This window comes from Desmodus rotundus, chromosome 5 (genome assembly GCF_022682495.2).
Source record: "Desmodus rotundus isolate HL8 chromosome 5, HLdesRot8A.1, whole genome shotgun sequence".
Classification (NCBI taxonomy): domain Eukaryota; kingdom Metazoa; phylum Chordata; class Mammalia; order Chiroptera; family Phyllostomidae; genus Desmodus; species Desmodus rotundus.
This window is the reverse complement of record NC_071391.1, coordinates 120,595,469-120,616,340: the sequence shown is the minus strand read 5'-3', so window position 1 is coordinate 120,616,340 and position 20,872 is coordinate 120,595,469. Positions and strand designations below refer to the sequence as shown.

At 44.1% G+C, this 20,872-nt stretch overlaps 1 protein-coding gene across 6 annotated transcripts in view; it reads left to right on the top strand.

Annotated features, from left to right (window-relative positions):
* Positions 1-20,872, top strand: part of SLC8A1 (solute carrier family 8 member A1) — a 344,047-nt gene that overhangs the window by 40,547 nt on the left and 282,628 nt on the right. The window contains exon 1 of one of the 6 annotated variants that reach the window (XM_053924493.1): positions 11,671-12,152. The exons of 3 other annotated variants lie outside the window; for them this stretch is intronic. Coding sequence is in view for 2 of the 3 variants with exons in the window: in XM_045189491.3 (XP_045045426.2) it covers positions 18,409-18,474 (66 nt within the window). In the remaining variant the exon portion in view is untranslated. Of the gene's footprint in view, positions 1-11,670; positions 12,153-18,397; positions 18,475-20,872 lie in introns of those variants that run through there. 2 more of the 6 variants (XM_045189491.3, XM_024552892.4) reach the window with 2 other exon arrangements.

The following is a 20,872-nucleotide window of genomic DNA, read 5'->3' as shown; positions in this document are numbered from 1 at the left end:
GAGAGAGAGAGAAAACTTGGCTATTATACAAAAGCCAGAGTGAGGTTCTAGGCTCAGAAAGTACATGCAGCACCGACCTGAGTGTCCTGTAGAACATTTGAACGTTACATTGAATGAAGGACTATATCACACATGGCAAGATGTGTTGTATCCCTGGCCCCTGTCAAATAAATATTCATAGCAACTCTCATATTACTGTGGAGAAATGCCCCCCGTGAATTTCCAGTTGCCCCTAATAAGAAGCAGTACCACTCCAGTTGAGAATCACTGCTCGGAAGACTTGGAGATGAAGGGGGTATCGCCAACCCTCCGCCCATCCTCCTTGTGGTGTACTCCAGTAGCGTTCTGGCAGGGAGGGTGGCAAGGGAGCACGTCTGTGACAAGGTCACAACTTCTTCACGTTGATTTCATTGGTTATATGTTCTCTTTGGTTGGGTAAAGCCCTCTACAGTCCCCTCTAGAGAAGGACCCTTCACTCACCATCTCCTCTAGGCATTGGGGAACTTCTGTGTGATTAGACTCTTATTTTAGGTTAACCTCCAACTGTGACCTTACACAAAATCCACGTGATGTTCTGTGGTAGAGTCCTTGGCGGGTGTGCAGCCTCCACCTTTTTTCCACCACAACTCCACTTCTGAGATCACCCCGCACCATCTCTCCTCAATGGTCTTCCCCTTACTCCAGGAGTACGGGATGCAGAAGTCAGCTGAAGGCTGACTGGAAAATCAGATGCCAGCCTCTCCTTCTTACAGCCTTTAAAGCAGTCCTTTGGGGGGCCTCTCCCCTTTGCCTCGGTGGAGGAGCCAGTTGAGTGCTGCCCTTCCCCAACTCCTAACAGAGTGGGTAGCACGCAGTAAAATTGCCGATTTATTTATATACCACAAAGCAGGAATTTTAACTTCAAATGAAAGGGTGGCAATCTTTTAAAGTTATGGAATGCATTGCCTCTATTCAAGAATTTATCCAGTGCTTTTGGGGGGGCGGTTCTCTTGGGCTAGGAATATTTCTTATCTATGAGAGTTATTTAGAAGTGCATGTCTAGAAGATATGTGGGCATAAAAAGAACAAGATTCCACCATACAACCGGAAAAGCTCACTGGTGTAGAGCTGTGGTCATTGTGGTGATTACTGATACTCACAGAGGGGACCACTGACAAGGCACAACAGTGACAAGTAAAATCACATCTAGAAAATATTGAACAGCTTAATTTGTTTGCAATTTTCCAGTTGTTAAGTCTCCCCCTTAATACCGAACTTAGAGTTCTGGTAAACCATGTGAGAGCGAGGAAAGCAGGAAAAGTGAAGAAGATTTTTTGCAAGGCTACAGTTTTCCATAGGAAAACTAAGGCAAGTCTTTGGAATGAAACAGATAAGGTATCTTAATCTTGAAAAAAGACCCAAAAGGCCAAGCCCTGTAGTTTTGCATGGCTCTGCCTACCCTGTGACCCCTGCTAACACTCCTCCTACCTCACTTTCTGTGCTTTCCACACTCCGACCTGTTTTCATTCCCTTGACCTCCTCCTCACCCCAGAGCCTTTGCACCTGAAGCTTCTTCTGTCCAAGACTAAACTAAGTTCACTCGCCTCTTCTCCTCGCCAGTCCTTAGTCTTCTTTTTGAGCTTTCCAGACTTTCCTTAAAAAGGTCAGCTTCCTCGGTGAGGAACTTCTGTAATGTGATTAGTATCTCTTCTCTTCCCCAAGATAAAAGCCCCCTTTGTTCACGGATTCACTGATGATTCCCTTCTGCCTAACATTAGTGCCTTGCCTTGTAGTCACTCAAAAATACTCAGTAAATGAGTGAATGAATGAGTGATTTTTATCTATGATTAAGTAGGTATCAGGTAACTACCAAAATCCAACTCTACTTCCACAAAATTCAAGTTTATATCTGATCTAATCATGAGATACCATTTCATAGATAAAGGAAAGAAAGTTCCAAACTTGTCAAAAAATCCATCAGACATTTGTCTAACAGTAGTATTTATAGACAAATGAAAGTTAATTTTATTTAAACTTGTTTAATTTTAATAAATTAATAATAAAGTGTATTACACTTATTTAAATAAAATCAGTAACAATTTCACATTCAAACAAAGGGCTAAACATCTAAAACTCTAGGATATGCTTTCCGTTTAAACATATACCCCCTAAGGTCAAGTAGTGTTCATTTTAATTAACACTCGATTTCTTGTAATGACAAACGCACAGTTTTTAGTTTGTGTCAGATTAAGGGTGTGTCCCAAGAGATGTCAGAAATACATGTGAAAAATCAAACCAATTGATTTTGTCCTTTGATTTGGTATCCGGCAAATCAGACTGCTTTTAGCAAAATATTCTTCTGAATATTATAGTATATATGTGATCAAAAGACAAAAAGATTCGATGAAAGGTTATCATTACTTTCAGATTTCCTTCACTGATTCTAATTATTTCTGAAATAATATTAGAAGCAGCTGCAGTCAGGGGAGGCAAGAGGCTCTTCACAAAGTCCATACTTCATCACACTTGGCTCCAGTCGGATTTCGCACACAGTGGAATTAGATGCCTGGAGATTTACTAGTGGAGCGGTGGGGTGGGTGTAGGTGGAAAGAATCTTTCACAAGCTCTGTAGGTACAAGTCGACTCTATTTTGTAAGGGAAAAAAAATCAGAAATTCTCAATTTCCTATAACCTATTTAAAAGGCAGCTACGCATTTGGGGAGAGACAATGGGAGAAGTCCATTTAAGGTGCAATGACCAAGTGGCTGCCTTGTCTGTGGAGAATTTAAACACAGTAATAAAACCAACCAAGGGTCATCTACTCTTTGTTATCACACCGTGTGCCATTGCACTGAAGAGGTCCTCTCCCTGCCTGCTGCAGCAGACTACCCACCCCCCACCCCATCCCACCCTTCCCCACCCCGCTTTAGTCTGCCACTCTTAAAGGAAAAATTTCCCCTAGAATACTAAGAGCCTTATAGAAAGCATATGTGTTCCAATTGAAACCATCCAGAATGATTCCCCTGAAAATGAAAACTCAGTATGTTTTAAAATATTGGCCTGAGGTGGGGAGGGGGAAGGGGCTTACTGGCATTCTGCCAAGAATCGAGCCAAAGAGAAACTCTATTCTTCCCTTTCTTCCCTGGTCGTTGTTTAGAGTACTCTTATTAGGCCTTCTGCAAGACACCTATAATCGTCTTCTCACTGGTCTCTTCTTCATCCCCGACCATGCGCACTTTAACATATCCCTTTCACTTTGAAAACCACCTTCTTTTTTCTTTTTATTTAGTTTTTATTTTATTTATTTTTTAAAAAATTTTATTGTTATTCAGTTACAGGTGTATGCCATTTCTCCCCATCCCTCCACCCCACCCCAGCCGAACGCCCCTCCCTCCCCCACCTCCACCCTCCCCTTTGACTTTGTCCATGTGTCCTTTATAGTAGTTCCTGTAATCCCCTCTTCCCACTGTCCCCTCCCCACTCCCCCCTGACTATTGTTAGATTGTTCTTAACTTCAATGTCTCCGGTTATATTTTGTTTGCTTTTTTCTTCTCTTGATAATGTTCCAGTTAAAGGTGAGATCATATGGTATTTGTCCCTCACCGTCTGGCTTATTTCACTTAGCATAATGCTCTCCAGTTCCATCCATGCTGTTGCAAAGGGTAGAAGCTCCTTCTTTCTCTCTGCTACGTAGAATTCCATTGTGTAAATATACCATAGTTTTTGGATCCACTTGTTTACTGATGGGCACTTAGGTTGCTTCCAGTACTTGGCTATTGTAAATTGTGCTGCTATGAACATTGGGGTGCATAGGTTCTTTTGGATTGAAAACCACCTTCTTCATAAAGCACATATCTGGCTATAGGATTCAAATGCTCAAAAATCTTCAGTCTAATTCTAGCTATGGGACTTAATTCCAAGAGTTCATGGATGATGTCTAATTCATTTGTTAATTACCACAGGACTTAGCTCATGGCTCTGAAAGGAGTAGTCGCTCACTACTTGCTGCCTCATTTAAAAATTCAGCCAATAAATCTGCTGCAAAATTTCCTTTAAATGATTGCCCTATAATGAGGCATGATCCATTAATTTGCTTAATTTATTCAACACATATTTATTGATCACCGATTATGAGTGAGGAGGGCACTTTGCTGTGTTGAATAACTTTCCATCCAAATCTGCCTTTCCTTGAGCAATTTCTATATTCAGAATTGTTTGTTTGTTTGCTTGCTTGCTTTTTGGCAAAAGAAACAAGAAGAACAAAAATCTTATGTTAACTTTAAGATACATAATTTAGGAGTTTTTCTTTCAGGCTTTAAAACTATCAGTGTTCAAAAGAGACCAGTACATCGCTCACAATCTGCTTGAGGCTATGAGTCTCTGAGTAGACTTGAAACCAAATATATAAGATCTGGCAAATAAACAGCCATTCCTGTTAAATAAAATTAGGGAAAAAAGAGGTTGGCTATTATTTCCATATATTATTTGCACATTTGCAAATGGCGATTTTCCCAAAATTAGATCTTTAGCTACAGTTAAGAATCATGTGGATGAGTGTGTGTTTGTGTAAGAGTGTGTGTACATGAATGCACTGTGTGTGTGTGAGTGCACGTGCATACTATGTGCATTGTGTAATCTCAGATAAGAATGTAAAAAAACGGGAAAAGAGGTTGACAAACTCATGGAAAAAAGCCCTGGAACCATCATTAAGTTACACATATGTGATTTCCCTCCCTCGTCGCCAGGGCTGTTGACTTTTTGGCAAACGATTCAGCCATGAGAACTCACTGGTGTAGTTTCCCATCTCGTTGCTTTAATAAGAGGCTGTTCTTTAAGTAAAACCAAAGAGGGCACTCAGAATTCTTGCAGCAACTCTGCTTTAGAAGAAATACCACCATTTTACGTGCAATCTCTGGGAGCTAGTTTTCCTTTCTGGAAAACTCTGGGATTTATATCACATGAAATGGTCCTGAATGCAGCGGTGGAAGCCATGTGACCACACCTCTGCAGCTAACCCTGTGAAGGCCAGTGGCTTTGTGGTAGGAATTCCTAAAAGAACCTCAACTCAGGGCAGAAACAAAGGATCCAACAACAAAACACTGTGCTCTATCATTTCATCTGTTTGGGACTCTCAAGAAAGAGAGGAAGGACATTGTCCCGGAGAAATCCTAACTTCGTTTCTGGTCTCTGGAAACTGACCATCTGCAGTAGTACTCGCTCCTGAAGTCTCCCCCTCATTTTCTGTGCTTCATTTCTTTCACTGCAGTATCTCCGTCTGACACCCTATAATGTGTTAATGCATTTGTGTTGCTTATTGCCCCTTGGTTTTCTAATGAAATGTAAGTTCCGAGAGGGTGTAAACTTTTACTGATGTTTTTCCTGTTGCATTTTCAGGGTCCAGTACAAGCCTGGCCCAGAGTAAGTCCTCACAAATATTTGTTGAATGCATACATGAAGGAATGAGGGAACAAATGAATGATATGACTATTCTCAACTGTGTTAATTTTGTCCCTGCTCTGCCCAGCTTCTTGTCTTTACTAAGAGTTGCTTGACCTCTGACTTCGAACATAGCAGGAAGTTCACAAGTTTCTTGATTTTTGAAAAATAATAAATGAATATACAAGCATAATACCCATAAAATACGTGCCTGGAGAACTCCTCTTAACAGGAAATAAGAGATTCTCTGACACGCTTACAAACTGGGCCAAAAGGGAGCTTATAAGTAATTCCAGAGATAACCGACAAAGGGTCAGTTTACAGACACAAGCCCCGAGGCTCGGTCAGATTGCCATCTCTGTGTGGTCTGGCCTCCTGCAATGTCACAGACAATCTGTCATTGCAGAGCAGGTGGCCAGGCAGGACTTTGGATGTGGATACAGTGACAATGTCAGTTGCTAACCAGGGCCCTCCCTGTGCCATAAGGAGATGATTGCTATTAAGTTGCAATTTGCACTGGACAGGGGCCAAAGAATTTACCCTAAGACCCAAATCCATCATCTACCCATACAGGCCAGTCCCCCTACAGGGGACACTCTGTGCTGTATGAATTCATCTACCGTGCACCCCAAACCGCGCTAGACGATGGAGACTGAGCGTTCAACACGACAGATGCGGGCCCAGTAGTCGTGGACTTCACTTTCCCGACCGTGTCTTCCAAGATGCTTATATGTCTTGTCAGGTCAATTACAGTACCCACTTGTGCCCCATGGAGACTCAAAGAGACCCTCAAACATTTGTCAGGTCACTTCAATTTCTAAGAAAAGCCCACGTTTTTATCTTCTGTTAAGTATCTCTGTTCAAAGGAGCAGCAGCATAGAACAGCACTGTGGCAGATACAGGGAGATTTTTTTTCACTTGTCTTTGCTACTAATTAGCAATTTGATCTTAGGCCGATGGTGCTCAGCTCAGTCTGAACCTTAGTACCACCTAGGGAACTTAAAAAAATACCAGTGCCTGCGCTCCACTTCAGATCTATGGGAACAGAATCTCTGTGAGTGGGCTCGGTCTTCAGCATTATCTTGAAACAACACACCTGATACTTCTGTGTAGCCAGGACTGGGCAAATCTCTGTGCTTTCTTACATGGTCTTTAAAACGAGAGTAGTCACAGCTCATGCAACTAGTTCATAAGGACTTGTTATATAAATCTGAGCTTTCAAATGGCAAATAAGTTTAATATCTACATAAACAACATGTTTATTTTGGTCTACACTCAAAAATTCTAAAACATACCCAAAGACGGTTAAGCTTTGGTGTGTGTGACAAGACAATACATTCATAGAAAAGAAAAAAAAGTGTAGTTTCTGAATTTCTCTGCCCATAATTGCTAAGGGCTCTTTAGGTCACATAATATAAGACTCTGAACTTTTAAGTAGATAAGAGCAAGTAGTTTTGCTATTTCCAGGCCCTTCCACTGGTGGCAGACTCAGCACCATTATAACCATGCATTAAGATACACACTCTTAGACATGCACTAAGTTCAGTCTACTTCCCCCAGGGGTATCTTCGTTATGACTCTTTTCAAGGGCTACTCTCTGGGCACTGGGGTAACCACTAACACCCTGGCAGAAGATTCTAAACAGTGCCTGGCAACTGAAGATGGAGAGAAGCTATACATCATAGGCAATGCCTTAGAAAAGAGATTTATTGGAAGAACTGAAGTGCAAAATCTCTCAGGGACATTGCTTCAGAACTGGATTGCAAGGAACAGTGCCCTGGTACAGAGCACGCCAGGGCCTCATCTTGAGCCACTATTGATGGGGAGTCCTTGAATCAATATTGAGGAAAGTCTGTGAAACCTTGGTGAAGAAGTTTCTGTTTTAACACCATCCCCTCTTAATAAAATTAATGTGATAACCCAAATCTTAGTTATAGCAGAGTTTAAAATGACCCTCAGATTATAATAGAGAGAGGACCAAGCTGATATCCAGACATAAAAGAAAGTAAATATTGTGATCTGGCCAGAATGCAGAGCCCCCTTTACCAGTCACGTAACCACACCCTCCACTTACACAATCTGAACGTGTACGAGTAGCTTCTTTTGTTGTAGGCAGGGGAAGTACTTCCATACTGCAGAGGCATTCATCCTCCTGGTTTATTTGTTGTACATAATTCTGTGTAACAAAAATGATAGCATAATTAGTATCAACAATGACAGTCTGAATATGTGGAACCTGATTATATAGAAACTTTTTTAACTTTGTGAATATCATTACTATGGAACTTTACCAATGATTATAAAACATCATTTAATAAATAATTACTATGGTGAATAACTATGTCAAGCACATTATATACATTTTATCCTCCCTATGCTCCCTAAAGGGGACTTTCACCATCCAGATTTCCCAGACAGATATTGTGACTCAGAGTGGCTAATAAAATTCCCCAAGGTCACACAGCGAGAGGTGATATTTTTGACTCCAGGTATTGTAACTCCAAAGCCTTAATTCTTAACTCGTCTGTCTCTGTTCTTTTCTGGCCCATTAGTTACTCTAGATAATGATTTTGCTCTTGAACTACTCGCTGGCCACCTTACTGTTGGTAAATTGGTGGGATACAGACCAGATGTGTCCTTAATATAATAAGAGGCAAACATGAGAAATGAAAAGTGCTGGGATTTGTACAAGCTCAACCCAGACTATAATTTCTCAAATGCAGAAGTACAGGCACCTGCTATCCAAAGACTGCGATAGGTTCATAGGAAGTGGGTGACCTCACAGCTGTGGGGCACAGGGCAGAATGGGTGATAACTAGGAGGCTACGGTCCCCGTTCAGCCGCAGGGCCCACTTACTGGCTGGGGTTCCACTGCCATGCTTAACTGGTCAGAACAAAACAGAGAAGTAAAAGTGGAATTGCAGGAATAAGACCCCAGAGGAGGAACTCCAGCACTGAGTAAACAAAGAATCCCGCCACCCCCTGAGGCAAAAGCCTTTGGATCCCATCAGCAGCAAAGAAAACCCAATGGACAAATGGGGCCAGAGGCCCACCTGAGGTCCCGAGGTGTGGGGAGATGGCAAACATTAAGCTCCACTAGCTGGCCAGGCTGAGAGCATTTAATACTTTTTTCTTATGTAGAAATCAGGATCGGACCAAGAGTGAGCAGAGATGTGAATGTGACAACCGGAAAAAGAGTCGGTGAGATCAGGAAGGACTCATTCTACATGAAGATGCTCAAGAAGCACCAAGCGCTGAAAAACACAGTGACGGTACTTCTGACCTAAGTGATTCAAACTGAACAGAAAGGAATTACATTAGCACAAAGTTATTGTTCCCTGTCATAAAAAATTATTGGGTGTTTTAGTAAAATAAATATTTTTTTTTAAAATTGTGGTACCACTGATCACATGCCTAATTTTTTCATAGGCTGGATAAAAAGGTTAGACCTGATTCACAAGATTTATAATTGGTCTTATAATAAGGTGACTAAAATCTCCTGAAGATTTGCAGGAAAATAGTTCATGAATATCTGAACCGTGTTTGATATTAGAATATATCAAATCTTAATGATATCCCTGTGGAGCCCCCAGAATGGTCATGCTTGGATACGCAACAGTGGAAACCCATAACTCCGAATCTCAAATCCAAAGGGAGGAATGGCAATTACTATTCAAGAATACAATTAAGAAATACTATTGCCATTGGAATGTAAATCACCACCTTCCTACAAACAATATTTCTTCTTTCCAAAGCCACAGCCTGCAGCAGCCTCTCAATGTCCTTAGCTAGAGCCTTGTGCCGGTGATGTAGCCTTTGATAATTCTTGCAATAAAAATCCAGTCATGCTTGACAGTTTGGAGGGAGCAAAAGGTTCGATTTGCCTCGGGGCCCTGGAACTCTTATAGAGATCCTTTAATGAGAAATGAAAGGCAAAATCAAAATTACAGGTTCAAAAATTGAGCCAGTTCAAAAAGAGTACCAAATCACTAGGCACTAGGCTTTAAAGGCTCTAGGTAAAGAGAGGCCCATTTAATGGAGGTGTTTTCCCAATAATCCAAGTTGATCTAGTATCATCCAAGGTTGGAAAAGAGGAGGAACAGAGAGAGACCCAAGGTGTAGCCTTCATGCCTTCTCGGCTCTGACAAGATGGATTTTGGAATAAAGTTCTTGGACCAGTGGGATAAAAAGGTTAAGGACAGGTTTTCTTTACCCTACGTCACTAACATGCTTCTTGCACTTTCAGGAAAATCTGAGCTTTCACTAAGTAGTCCATAATAGCAATAATAGGCCACACCCTTTCCACAGATTTTATTCCAATGAGACATACTCCATTCACATTTTCACTTAGCTCTTTCACTTAGCTGCTGCAGTTAGCTGTGTCCCATTTCCTACGGACGAGGTCTTTATTTACTATGCATTTCCCTGTGTCACTTAAAAAGCCACTTTACTCTCCAATACCCTTTCCCTGAGTGTGAGCCAAATGTTTGCCCTTTTTACATTCCCTTAAATTCAGGACCATAAGTAATGTTTGGTTGAGGACATACTCTAACAGAGAGAGGGTGGCTTGTGTCTCCTCCCCACGTGTGATCCTGTTCACACCCACTGGTCAGCACAGTCTCTCAAAAAGTCTGTGCGCAGAGTGGCTTCCGAGAAAATTGAACTCTTAGCGAGGAAAGAAAGATGCCTTAGAGAGGATGATTCCTGGGAATACACAAGACAAGAAGAAGTCTGGAATGTCCTCCACCAAGCCCAGGGTCCATAGCCACTGGCTGGAATTCAACAGACTACTTTAATGAAAGGGAGGCCCTTATTCAGGCAGCATGGCCTGGATGGAAGTGAGGCAAACGTGTGGATCCCAAGGCCTGCTCCAGACCTACTTCCTAAGAAACGACACTCCCTAGCTTATTCATAGCCCATTCTTGTTTGAGTATTGACCTAAAACAGTGACCTTCAACCTAGGTTACAAAGGAATCAACAAGGAAACATTAAAAAAAAAAATTGCTGATGCCTGGGTCCCACCCCCAAAGATTCCAAGTTAATGGGCCTGGGGTGTGGCCGAAGCACTGGGACTTTGAAAAGCTCCCCAGGTGATTTTAAGGTGCAGTAAGGATTGAGAGCCACTGGCATAGAGGCAGAGGAGGGCTACTTTCATTGTTTGCGGTAGTCGAACAGTGGGGTTCCTGATCAGAATCACTCTTTTCCCAAGGGCTGGCTGCCTCCGAACTGCACTGTAAGTACTGGGAAGAATTCTGCTTAGGAAACTTAACTTCTACCTAGTGCTCTGCACCTCTCTCCTTCTCTCACCTCCCCAGGCAGCTGTCCCTGACCCTCCAACCCTACACCTTGGCAGACCACGCCAGCACCGAATATCTACTGGTGCTTCAAAAACACAAACTTGGAGTCCCGCTTGAGAGCTACGCATCAGTCTCAAGATGGGACGCTGAAAGCTTCGTTTTTAACAAGCGTTCCCAGGTGTCTGATGCGCAGCCACGTTTGTGAACTCCACAGTAGGTCTAGCCTTTCATCCTGCCAAGTCATTAAGGATTTGTAAGGATGAATGAGCTGTCAAGAGTGCAAGGGCTGGTGCAATGCTCCTTTATTAATTATGGGGAAGTGATGTATTGGCAATGATAATGCTTCTCTTGGAAAGGGCAATGAATGGTTCGTCGATTTCTGCATTAGATCTTTCCCAACTGAACCTTAATGCTCAGCTTTTACTCCTGTCTGTAGTTGAAAAGCTGCGTGGCTTTCACATTAAACAGCCTCTTGGTCTTTATTCCCAGGTGAGCTGCAGTCTGAGGGAAATACCAACGCGAAGAATCTTTCAGAGTTCTTGGCTGGGAAATACCTCCCCCCCCACCCCCCTTCTTCCCCAGCCTTATCTGCTTGCGTCAGCAGCTACTAGCCGGCGTGTTGCTGTGCATGAGAATCTGATGTGCAGGAAAAACACGGAGAATGTAAGAGAAAATCATTGATACATCCCCAGATCCCTTTAGCAGAGGGATAGAGAGTGAAGGAAGAAAGATTAACAATTTCGGAGGTGAGAAACGGGTAGGCGAGTTGGGGTTGGGGTTCTGTCTGTGGGTGAGGCGGGGAAGGTTGAAAAGAAAAGTTGCAGCGCGGGTGTGTGCGTGTAACCGATGGGTCGGGTGCGGGAGAGAGCGCTAGAGCGCGACCACAACGCACTGCGGGGCCGGGAGGAAATAGGAAAAATCTCAACGGCAGAGGCTGGGAGGCTGGAAGAGCTCCCCACCCGCTCGGTGCTCCAAAACCGCGCCGGCTCTACTCCCAGACCGTGCCCAAAGGCGCCGGCGTTGGGGGCGCACACCGGGCTGGGGCTCCGGGCCTCCGCGGGCCGCGGCTGCGGCGGGGCCGAGCGCGCGTGTGAGCCAGTGCGAGGCCCCGGGCGGCGGGCGGGCGGGCGAGTGTGCGCGGGGGGGAGGAAGAGCGCGCGCGCCGCCCGGGCCCCGGCCCTCCCAGCCTCCGGCCCTCCGCGCCTGCCTCCCGCCCGCGCGCACCGGCCACCCGCCGCCGCCGCCGCTCCTGCTCGCCCCGGCTCTGCACACGAGCCTGCCCTGCACGGGAGCCTGCACGCGTCGCCTGCTTTGTGCTTCTCCCTGAAGATGGGAGCGACCTCTTCCTAATCGGGAGCAATTTAAAAGGAGGGAGTGCGCCGTATTTCCTACTGGCGTGGAGGAACGGGGGAAAGGTCCATCCACACTCCCTCAAGCCAGGTAGGATCTTATGATGGGCAAGCAGGAGGGATTTGGTCCGACACCGCCAACTGTTTTCCGTTTGTTGTTCAAAAGGCTACACTTCCCTCCGCTTTGACAAAGGACCGGCTCCTAAATTGCGTGTGTGCTCCTTCACATTTTCTGGGGTGTCCGGGCTTCTCGGGGAGAGAGCTTGCTCGGGCTCGTGCGTCTGGGCGTGAGTGTGCCTCCCTGCCAGTGCCGGCAGCCGGAGGAAGAAAGGGCTGCCCGGGAGATGCTGCACCCTGCGCGGCACTGGCCTCTGAGCATTGAGGGCGCGAAGATATAAGTCCACCCGGAATGCAGCGCTGCTGGGGATCCCGGCGTCCCCACCAACTGAGCTCCGCGGTCATCACTCCTCCTGGTAATCCCTGGGGTCTTCCTCAAGGGCACACTTGCGAGTCCCTTCCTTTACGTCTAGCACTGGGTGCTCCTTCGCCACGGACTGCGGAGCAAAGGGAGGTGTGGCCCGGGCCGGGGACAGGCAGGAAAAAATGCAGCGGGGAGTGGGCTGAAGGGTCCCCTTTTCCGGGCGCTGTGCGGCAGTGTGCTTTGGGGATTCTGCACGTACAGGCTTTTTCCCTCAAGAGATTGGAAAGGAACTTTGCAGCAGCATTATCTGCCTCTGGAGCTTTAGGGAAATGGTCTGTGTTCTGAGATGTGAGATACCCTTCTTGGCTCCACCTTAACGAAGAAGAGGGAGGTCTTACGGGTGGACAGTCGGCTAAAGAAACCAAATCCGCCCAGGCGATGCTTCTGTGTGCATCCTTGATTTTTTAAATCCCCCTCCCTCCATGGCTTCTGTTGACTGATGCATGGCTTGGGCTGCTGATTCGTATTTCCCTCGCCAAAGTGGCAGTGGTTGGACCGACGGCAGAGTGATCAAATTTAACAAAGAATTTTTTTTGCAGAGAGCGATGTTCATGGTGTCCGCAGTCATTGGAAAGTCATGCTTTGCACTAAGAATCTGTTTTAACCCCCCACCCCCACCTCCCTTAGCCTGACTCCCTTGCTGGCTGGCGCGCTCTGTCTCACTCCTGCTAGTCAGCCACTAGTGGTTGTGAATGTAACAATACAAACTTTGTCCTGCTGGAGGTGTAAAGACTAAAAAGAGAAGAAAGGATATCAGTAGGAGGTGTAGTGGAAGAAGCTTTTTTAAAAAATGACAGATATGGTAAAGACAGTACAGGCATCTCCATCATGGAGGAGCTGGCGGAGTAGGTGGAGATTCTGATTAGATCTGGTGAAAGGCAGAGCTTGAGTATCTCCAAATATGAGCAATGGAACACACACACTCCAGCTTCTGTGTGAAGATTTCCTAAGGGAGACCAGGAGCACCCAGGAGGCGAGGGGATTCACGAAGTGCGTGTCCCACCCATGCCCCCAGCACACGCTAGCGCTGCCTCACATGCTGGCTCTTTCTCTCCCAAAGCTATTCCGGCAGCAAGTCAGGAAAGGAGGGAGGAAGATGTAGCTAGATGTTTCATTCATTTCAGAAAAGAAAACAAAGCCAAGAGAGGGGTGATTGTCATTAGGTTCCTCTTTCAAATCCTGTGTTACTTGGATTTAGCTCTAGTTTTGCTAAACTTGCTTAATTGGGCGGTTAGGCGGGTATGAAAGGAGGAAGGAAGGGAGAGCTAGCTCCATTTTGGGGGCCTTGTGAGTGAGAGGTAGGGGGAAGACCCACTTATTTCCTTAAGAAGCAAGATGTGTTTTCTTAAATGGTTTTCATTTTATAAATTCTGCCTGCTTGAAGAATTCCATTTGGATCTAAGGCCTCTTTAGCTAAGATTTCTTCCAGCCACAATAAAAGGATCACTGCTCCCCCCCGCCCCTAAAATGGCTGTTGTCTTTTATTAAATATGGAATGATTAATTCCTAAGGGGGAAAAAACTAGACAAAGGTAACCTGTTATTCGTTGTTGAGCTGTGCAGATGTTGCAAAGGATGTAAGTGGCCATGATAATCAGCCTTCATTTATTCTGTTTTGCAAGCTCAACAAAGCTGGGGGAGTAGAGTAATGAATTAAAAGAATACGCAGGCTATGCTTTATTATCTGTCAATTTATCTACTTCCATACCTACCTACCTACCTATCTGCCTTTCTATTTACTTTTTTTCTATTCCTACTTAATGGTTTCCACTGTATCTTTTTGGATTAAGATTGAGAACTAGATAACCTTTTTGTCGACTATGAAGGGGAAAAAAATACATAGCAGTAACAGTAATTTAACCCCAAATAAAATTACAACAGGGAGGGGAAATATAGTCAGTAACATCTACTGGACTACTTGCAAGAATTACATTAATTGCTCTTTTAAGCTTACTATGTTTCGAGAAAGATAAAATTCCGAAAGGGTTTCAGCATTTTGTTAGCAAGCTATATTTAACATGTTTTCTATCAGACAAAAATAGACTTTTATTTATCTTGCAAAGTAAACGCAGGGTTCCTTCCCTCTGAGTACTTAATGTATTTCTTTGACAAAATAAATGTTGAGGAAAGCTCTGCAGATCCAGTGAAGTTGCACTGTCCCTTTAAAGCAACTTAAAGCGTACATTTAGCTCGCGGATGCATTTCTCCCAAAGTAAGTGCATTTTAAGACTTTAACATCTGATGTTCATTTTGCAATTCAGTGAGAGGAGCCCTTTCTCCATGATGCCTTCAGGTGGAGGGAGAATAGCATGTAGGTAATAAACAAGCAATGTGTCCCATCAGCATGGAAATAGACAAGATCAAAACAAACAGACATTAAATCGGGAAAAGGAAATACACAATTAAAACAGGATGGTAGAGCACTTATCTTTCGTGGTTTATATATTTGCAGAGTGTATGTATGTTGCTTTTAACTGAAAATTAATTTGTTGCTTTACATTTGTTAAGAACTTAGGAATCAAAATGCAATGATTTTTCTCCCTGATCGTATCATCTGTTTTTTTTTTTTTTTGGTCTTCTAAGGGATAAATGTCTCTTGTCAAAACATCTTCCCAAATCATCCAGACCTCATAGTTAGACCCCTCCAGAGCCTCTACCAAATTGTCTCCCATCAGACCAAATTCTCCTGCTCCCCCTTGTGGCAAATATTCTCCCTGACTTTCCCAAGGTTCCAGAATTCCTTCTAGAATTACTTAGAACTCCCTTAGCTGCCTCTCACTTGGGTTCTAATTCTCAGTTAGTAATTGTGGCACACCAAGCCAGGGGGTTGCTGACCCAGCTGTTTCCAGTTTTCTGTCTGAACAAAGGGGTGTCTGTGACCTGGAGACACACCTGAGATTTGGTGGAAGTAAATGTCATTTCTGACCCATTGGGATGGACTAGATTCTGGGAGTCTGAGCTTTCCAACTCTGCCTCTGGAATTTTGATTTGGACTCAGAACTAGTCTGGTGGGGCCTCATCAAGTGCAATGGGATCGTTCCCACTCTTTTTTTTTTCTTTCTCTTCCAAAAGATACCTCTGTGTGTGTGTGTGTGTGTGTGTGTGTGACTGTGTCGCTCCATCTCTCTCCCTTCCTGCCTCTCTCCCCCTCAGCCTCTCATTGGAGCACACACATCACAAAATATATTTTCCGTAATCCATATTTTGAAGATTCAAACTAATCAACTATTAGGTTCTCACTAGGGTTTGTAAGTCAAACAGCCAGTTTTCTGAACGGGGGACTCCTAGGGTGAATTATTCTTCCTGGTGTGTTTTTATGAAGAGCAGTTCAGAATATACATGAGGAGGTCAGGTGCCTTTTCCCAGTGTGTTGACTTAACTTGGGAGATAGTTTCTCACAGTTCTTACTGCCTTAAATGTTTTTGGTAGGCTCTGTATAGAACGCTGTGTGTTATATCTACATTTGTGAATGTCCTTTCATCTGCCCGCCCAGCCAAGAGAGTGTAGTAAGTAACAAGAGAGACAAAGGTTCGCGAGAATTATATTTTCTCTTTACCTGAAACTTTCTAGCCCACTTCAGGAGAAAAGTCCTGAAGTGAAGGAAATGTGTTTGTGGTCAAGGGCAAGTATATTGCTGCTGGCAGGTCTAAAGTGATTTGAAGAAGGCAGAATACTCCTGGGTGCAAAGCTTTTATCCATCGGCCAGCATAGGATTTGAAATTCTCACTATCAGAGATACTCCTTTGAATAAGTAGGTCTGCCCAGTAGATCCCTAATCAAATGCAATGACTGTAGGCAAGAAGGAGGTACCACTCACTCTCACAAAGCATTAGCATCACACCCTTTTTATTTTTTGCACTTGGTCTGGTTTATCAGATAAGCTGGCAGACAGAAAAGTCCTGAGGGCCTGGAACACAGGATGATGCAGGGGAAGTGAGAGAATTTTGAAACTAGGTTGTTGCCTGGTTAGTACTCTCCGAGGGCCCTTTTGCTGGGTAAGTGTGAGGGCCCGATGCCCAGGAACTGGGCTGCTGAGATGAACTCCAACACTGAAATTTTACTTCTGAGGCAGCAAAGGGAACAAAAATTTCATCCCTTCTTGAAAATTTTAGCCTTTTTACAGTCTTCTGAGAAATGGGCAAAATATTTTCCTTGGTGTGAAATGATATCCTTAATATCTTGAGTGGCTTCTAACCGTATCATTTTGGACCATTCAGACCTAGTAACCTAGGAAGCTAGTATGATACTAATGCAGACTAAGGGGTTCTTGCATAAGTAATAGGCATAGAAAAATACATGTAATAGAATCCATCTTCATGTTTTTAAAAGGACAGAAAACATAATCACTTTGTAGGTGTCATTGTATGTGAAGTCAGCATAATTAGTAATTGCCTGGTTGAATCTAATATGAGATGAAGTCAAACAGACAAGAGGGTGATTCAGCAGCTTATTTCAACCCAGCTGTGATATTGTTGAGCACCCAGTGTATGCAAGGCACGGCATTGGGCTTTCCAGAGAATGCAGATGATGAAGGGCAGTTATTGGACATATGCTGAGCACCCGTTTTGTTCCAGGGACGGGTGTAAGTACTCGTTACACATTTTCTCATTTAATGCTCATAAGCCCCTGCAAGGGCAGCATTCTTCTCCCAATTTAAAGGTGAAGGTGTTGGCTCAGCTACATAACTTGTTCAAGACTTAATAGGTGTTGATTCCATTTTTTGAGGCTGTTCAACAACCACGTTCTTTGTGCCACATTCTCTGTTCTTAGGGATGTCATGGTCTAGAACAGCTGAAAGTCTGGCCAAGTGGGCAGATTGCTGCGACTAATGAGCAAAGTGCTGCAGAGTGGAAAGGAAGAAGAGAACTTAGGAAAAGCCTTCATGGAAGAGAAGGCATTTTAGTTTGCTCTCGGAGAATGAAAAGGACTTTAATAATAAATAAACTCTAGCTATTTTTAAATAAACAGCCCCAGCTCATCTATGACAAGGACAACCCTGGGGCAATGTTAGCGCCATTTCCAGACTTTTCAAATCAGCTGTCCGTCACAGCCAGGACCATGCCGTGGGGCCTGTGGATCTGGAACAAATGACAGCATAAGCCATTGCACAAATGCATTTTGCATGTGAAACCACAATTTATGATGAATTTCCAGCACAACCCTGAAGGAGAGAGTCTGAGAGGTTAGACAAGTGCCACCTGCCAGCCGGATTCTCTCTTAAATTTGATGGTTATGTGTTCTGTGTCATTACAGATGTGTTTTTCTTTGTTTCACACCGAATGGCTCTGGAGTTTTCTCCCTTGAGCTTCTTGAGCTTCTCCAGCTCCTCACTTCTGCTTTCCCTTACAGCACAGCACCTGGAGCTCTCTGTCTGCTCTGCTCCAGGGACAGCATCCAGCCCCAACAGCAGGTTTGGAGATTTGGACTGCTTACTCTCCATGCAAACCTAACCTCCTCCATAGACTGTGGTAGAGCCCCAGGAGTGAGTGACAACAGCCTGGGCCAACGGACAGTGCTGGCACAGGTGCTCAGTCATACAGCAGATGTCTCCAAGTCACTCTTCTAGAACAATCTGTCATCTGCCTTTCAAATCCTGGGGGATGTGAGCCCCTGAGAGCTTAAATTCATGAGTTGGTGCTTGGCAAAGTTGATCGTTCTTTTTTGCCCTGGATCCTCACTGTCTTTCTTCTGCTGGACATCAATGAGCTATCAGTGGCTTGTTTTAAGAGCTTCTCCTTATCAGTCCTCTTCTGCTTAGAACCACAGCTAGCTGCTCTGGAAAAGACATCCAAGATCATCTGTTTTTTTTTTTAAACAAATAAGCATATAACCATGAAATGAAATTACTTTATAAAGTGAAATTGGAGATGGTTGAATCCAGATCGATGACTCTGAAGTCATTTCACCGAAGTCACATCTCCCTTTTGTCTCAGGTAATGTAGATGGCTCCCGAAATGTGCCTGTGTTTTCTGGTCTCAGGAGTCTCTGGATGAGTAACAGTGATTCCCAGAGTGGAAAGAGAACTGTGACTTTTACTTCTAGATTGAGGACAATGAAGGCCCCTGGGGTACTCAGACTAATGTTCTCTGAGGTCTGCAGACATATCACGATAGGTATTACATAAGGTTGAATTCAGCAAATGGTATATTTAACACCTGCATCTCATTTTATTCATTTATTAAATGGAAATAATAGTAGTAAGGGGCATCAGGAGGTTTTTGTAAGAAATAATACATGAGTACTTGTGAAACATTTGGAACAGTTTCTGGCACATAAGTGCTCAGTGAAGGTTCTTTCTTTCTTCCTTCCTTTCTTCTTCCTCACCTGAGTACATTCTTTCAGTGCTTTTAGACAGAGAGGAAGGGAAGGAGAGAGATAAACATCATTGTGAGGGAGAAACATTGATTGTTTGATTAGTTGCCTTCTGTGTGTGCCCCAACCGGGGATCGAATCTGCATCCTAGGTATGTGCCCTGGCCAGGGATCGAACCTGCAACCTGTTGGTTTAAGGAACAATGCTGCAACCGGTGGAGCCACACCAGCTGGCCAGGGCGATGGTTGCTTCTTATTATATGAGAGATGAATGGTGAGAGAGCCCCTGTCTCTGCTGTGTGCCTTTACATGAACATTCTAATTGTGGGGGGTTGCCATGCACAGGTAAAGGAAGACAAGGACATACGTAATGACATACGCCAGAGGTCACCAAACTTTTAAATGGCCACATGGTATTTTTGGCTTTGTGGACCACAGGGTCTGTCTCAGTTATTCACCACTGTTGCTGTGCGGAAGCAGCCCAGACAACACTTCAACGCATGCGCCTGCTGTGTTCCATCAAACATTATTTATGGACACTGAGATGTAAGCGTCACATAATTTCCACATGTCATGAAGTATTGGTTATTCATTTTTTTCAAATATTTAAAGATGTTAAGAACTTGATTTCATGGACCTTACAAAGACAGGTGGCAGGCTACCTTTGGCAGATTTGACCCGTTGGCCGTGGTTTGCCAATGCCTGGCACGCAGGTGGATGGTGAGAGACACCAGGGCGGCGTCACTGGGCTTGGGGAGCCTCAATAATTGGGTTGATGTCGTGTGAAGAGAGACGGCCTAGAAACTCAGGAACCTTGTTATACAGCCTGGCTCCTCACTTCTGAGATGTGTGGCTTTGGAAAAGTCTTTCAGGTTACCATGGCCTGGGTTTTCATGTCAGGGGAAGGGGGAGTGGACAACGTTGGGTGACTTTTAGAGGCATTCTTAGCAATAAAAGAAGTTTAATGAAGGGAAATTGGACCTTGGAGGTGGATCGTGAAGGACAGGGAGAAAAGCATGAGAAAGGAAAGTGGGGTGCAGGTTTGGGTACTTTTTATTTGGTAGCTCAGTTGACCTGGGAAGGTAGACAGGTGTTGTGTGATGACCTTGAATGCCAAAGTGAGGGATTAGAATATCATAGTTTAGGATTGCTAGCGCAATTTCCCAGTTTTATAAATGAGTCTGAAAAGAGGAAAAGTGGTCAGGGAAAGCCAAGTGGAGCAGTCATTTCTTTCGGCCGCCAGGGCAGTGACCCTTCCAGCCAGCACAGCGCCCCCAAGCAGTAGGGTAGAGGGCAGGTAATGACAGTTGCATGACTGTGACCTCAGAGGGGAAAGTCTCATGTAAGTTACAGAAGGTGCTTTCAGTGTTTTCTAAAAACATGATCTCATGCCCCAGGGTACCGAACAAGGTAGGTCAAGGTGTGGAATCCCATTTCAGAGAACCGTCTTTGCAGAACTGTCAACCCAAGGCCTTGCACTCCCGGACCCTTTCCCCTGGCTTCCTGCTGAGCGTCTTAAATTTCAGCTCACATGTTATTTCTTCAGCAAAGCCTTTCCTAATACCCTAGTAGGTCAGGTCTTCCATTATTTACTCTAGTGGGCTGGTATTTTTCCTTCACTGCATTTATCAGAGTCAATAATTATGATTCTTTTTTGTAACAATTGAGTTAATCTTTATTATCTGTCTTCCCAGCTGGATAATAGATTCCAAGAGGAGAGAGATTGTGTCTACTTAGTTTATGGGTCTAGTCCCGATGCTTTGCACATTGCGACACATAGTACACATCTGTTGAATGAATGAATGAATGAATGAGTGAATGAGTGAATGAATGAATGTTCTCTTGTTAGTCATTGATACTGAAGAAAACAGTCCTTGCTTAAGCAAAGGCTCAATAGGCAGAAATTAGTCTTCACTTGTTAATTAAATGGTTGGCATTTCTTTCCCCATTAACTTTTTTTGTACATTTTTTAATTGGTCCTATCCTATGGATCCTCACTGACCACGAGAAGACAGTAACG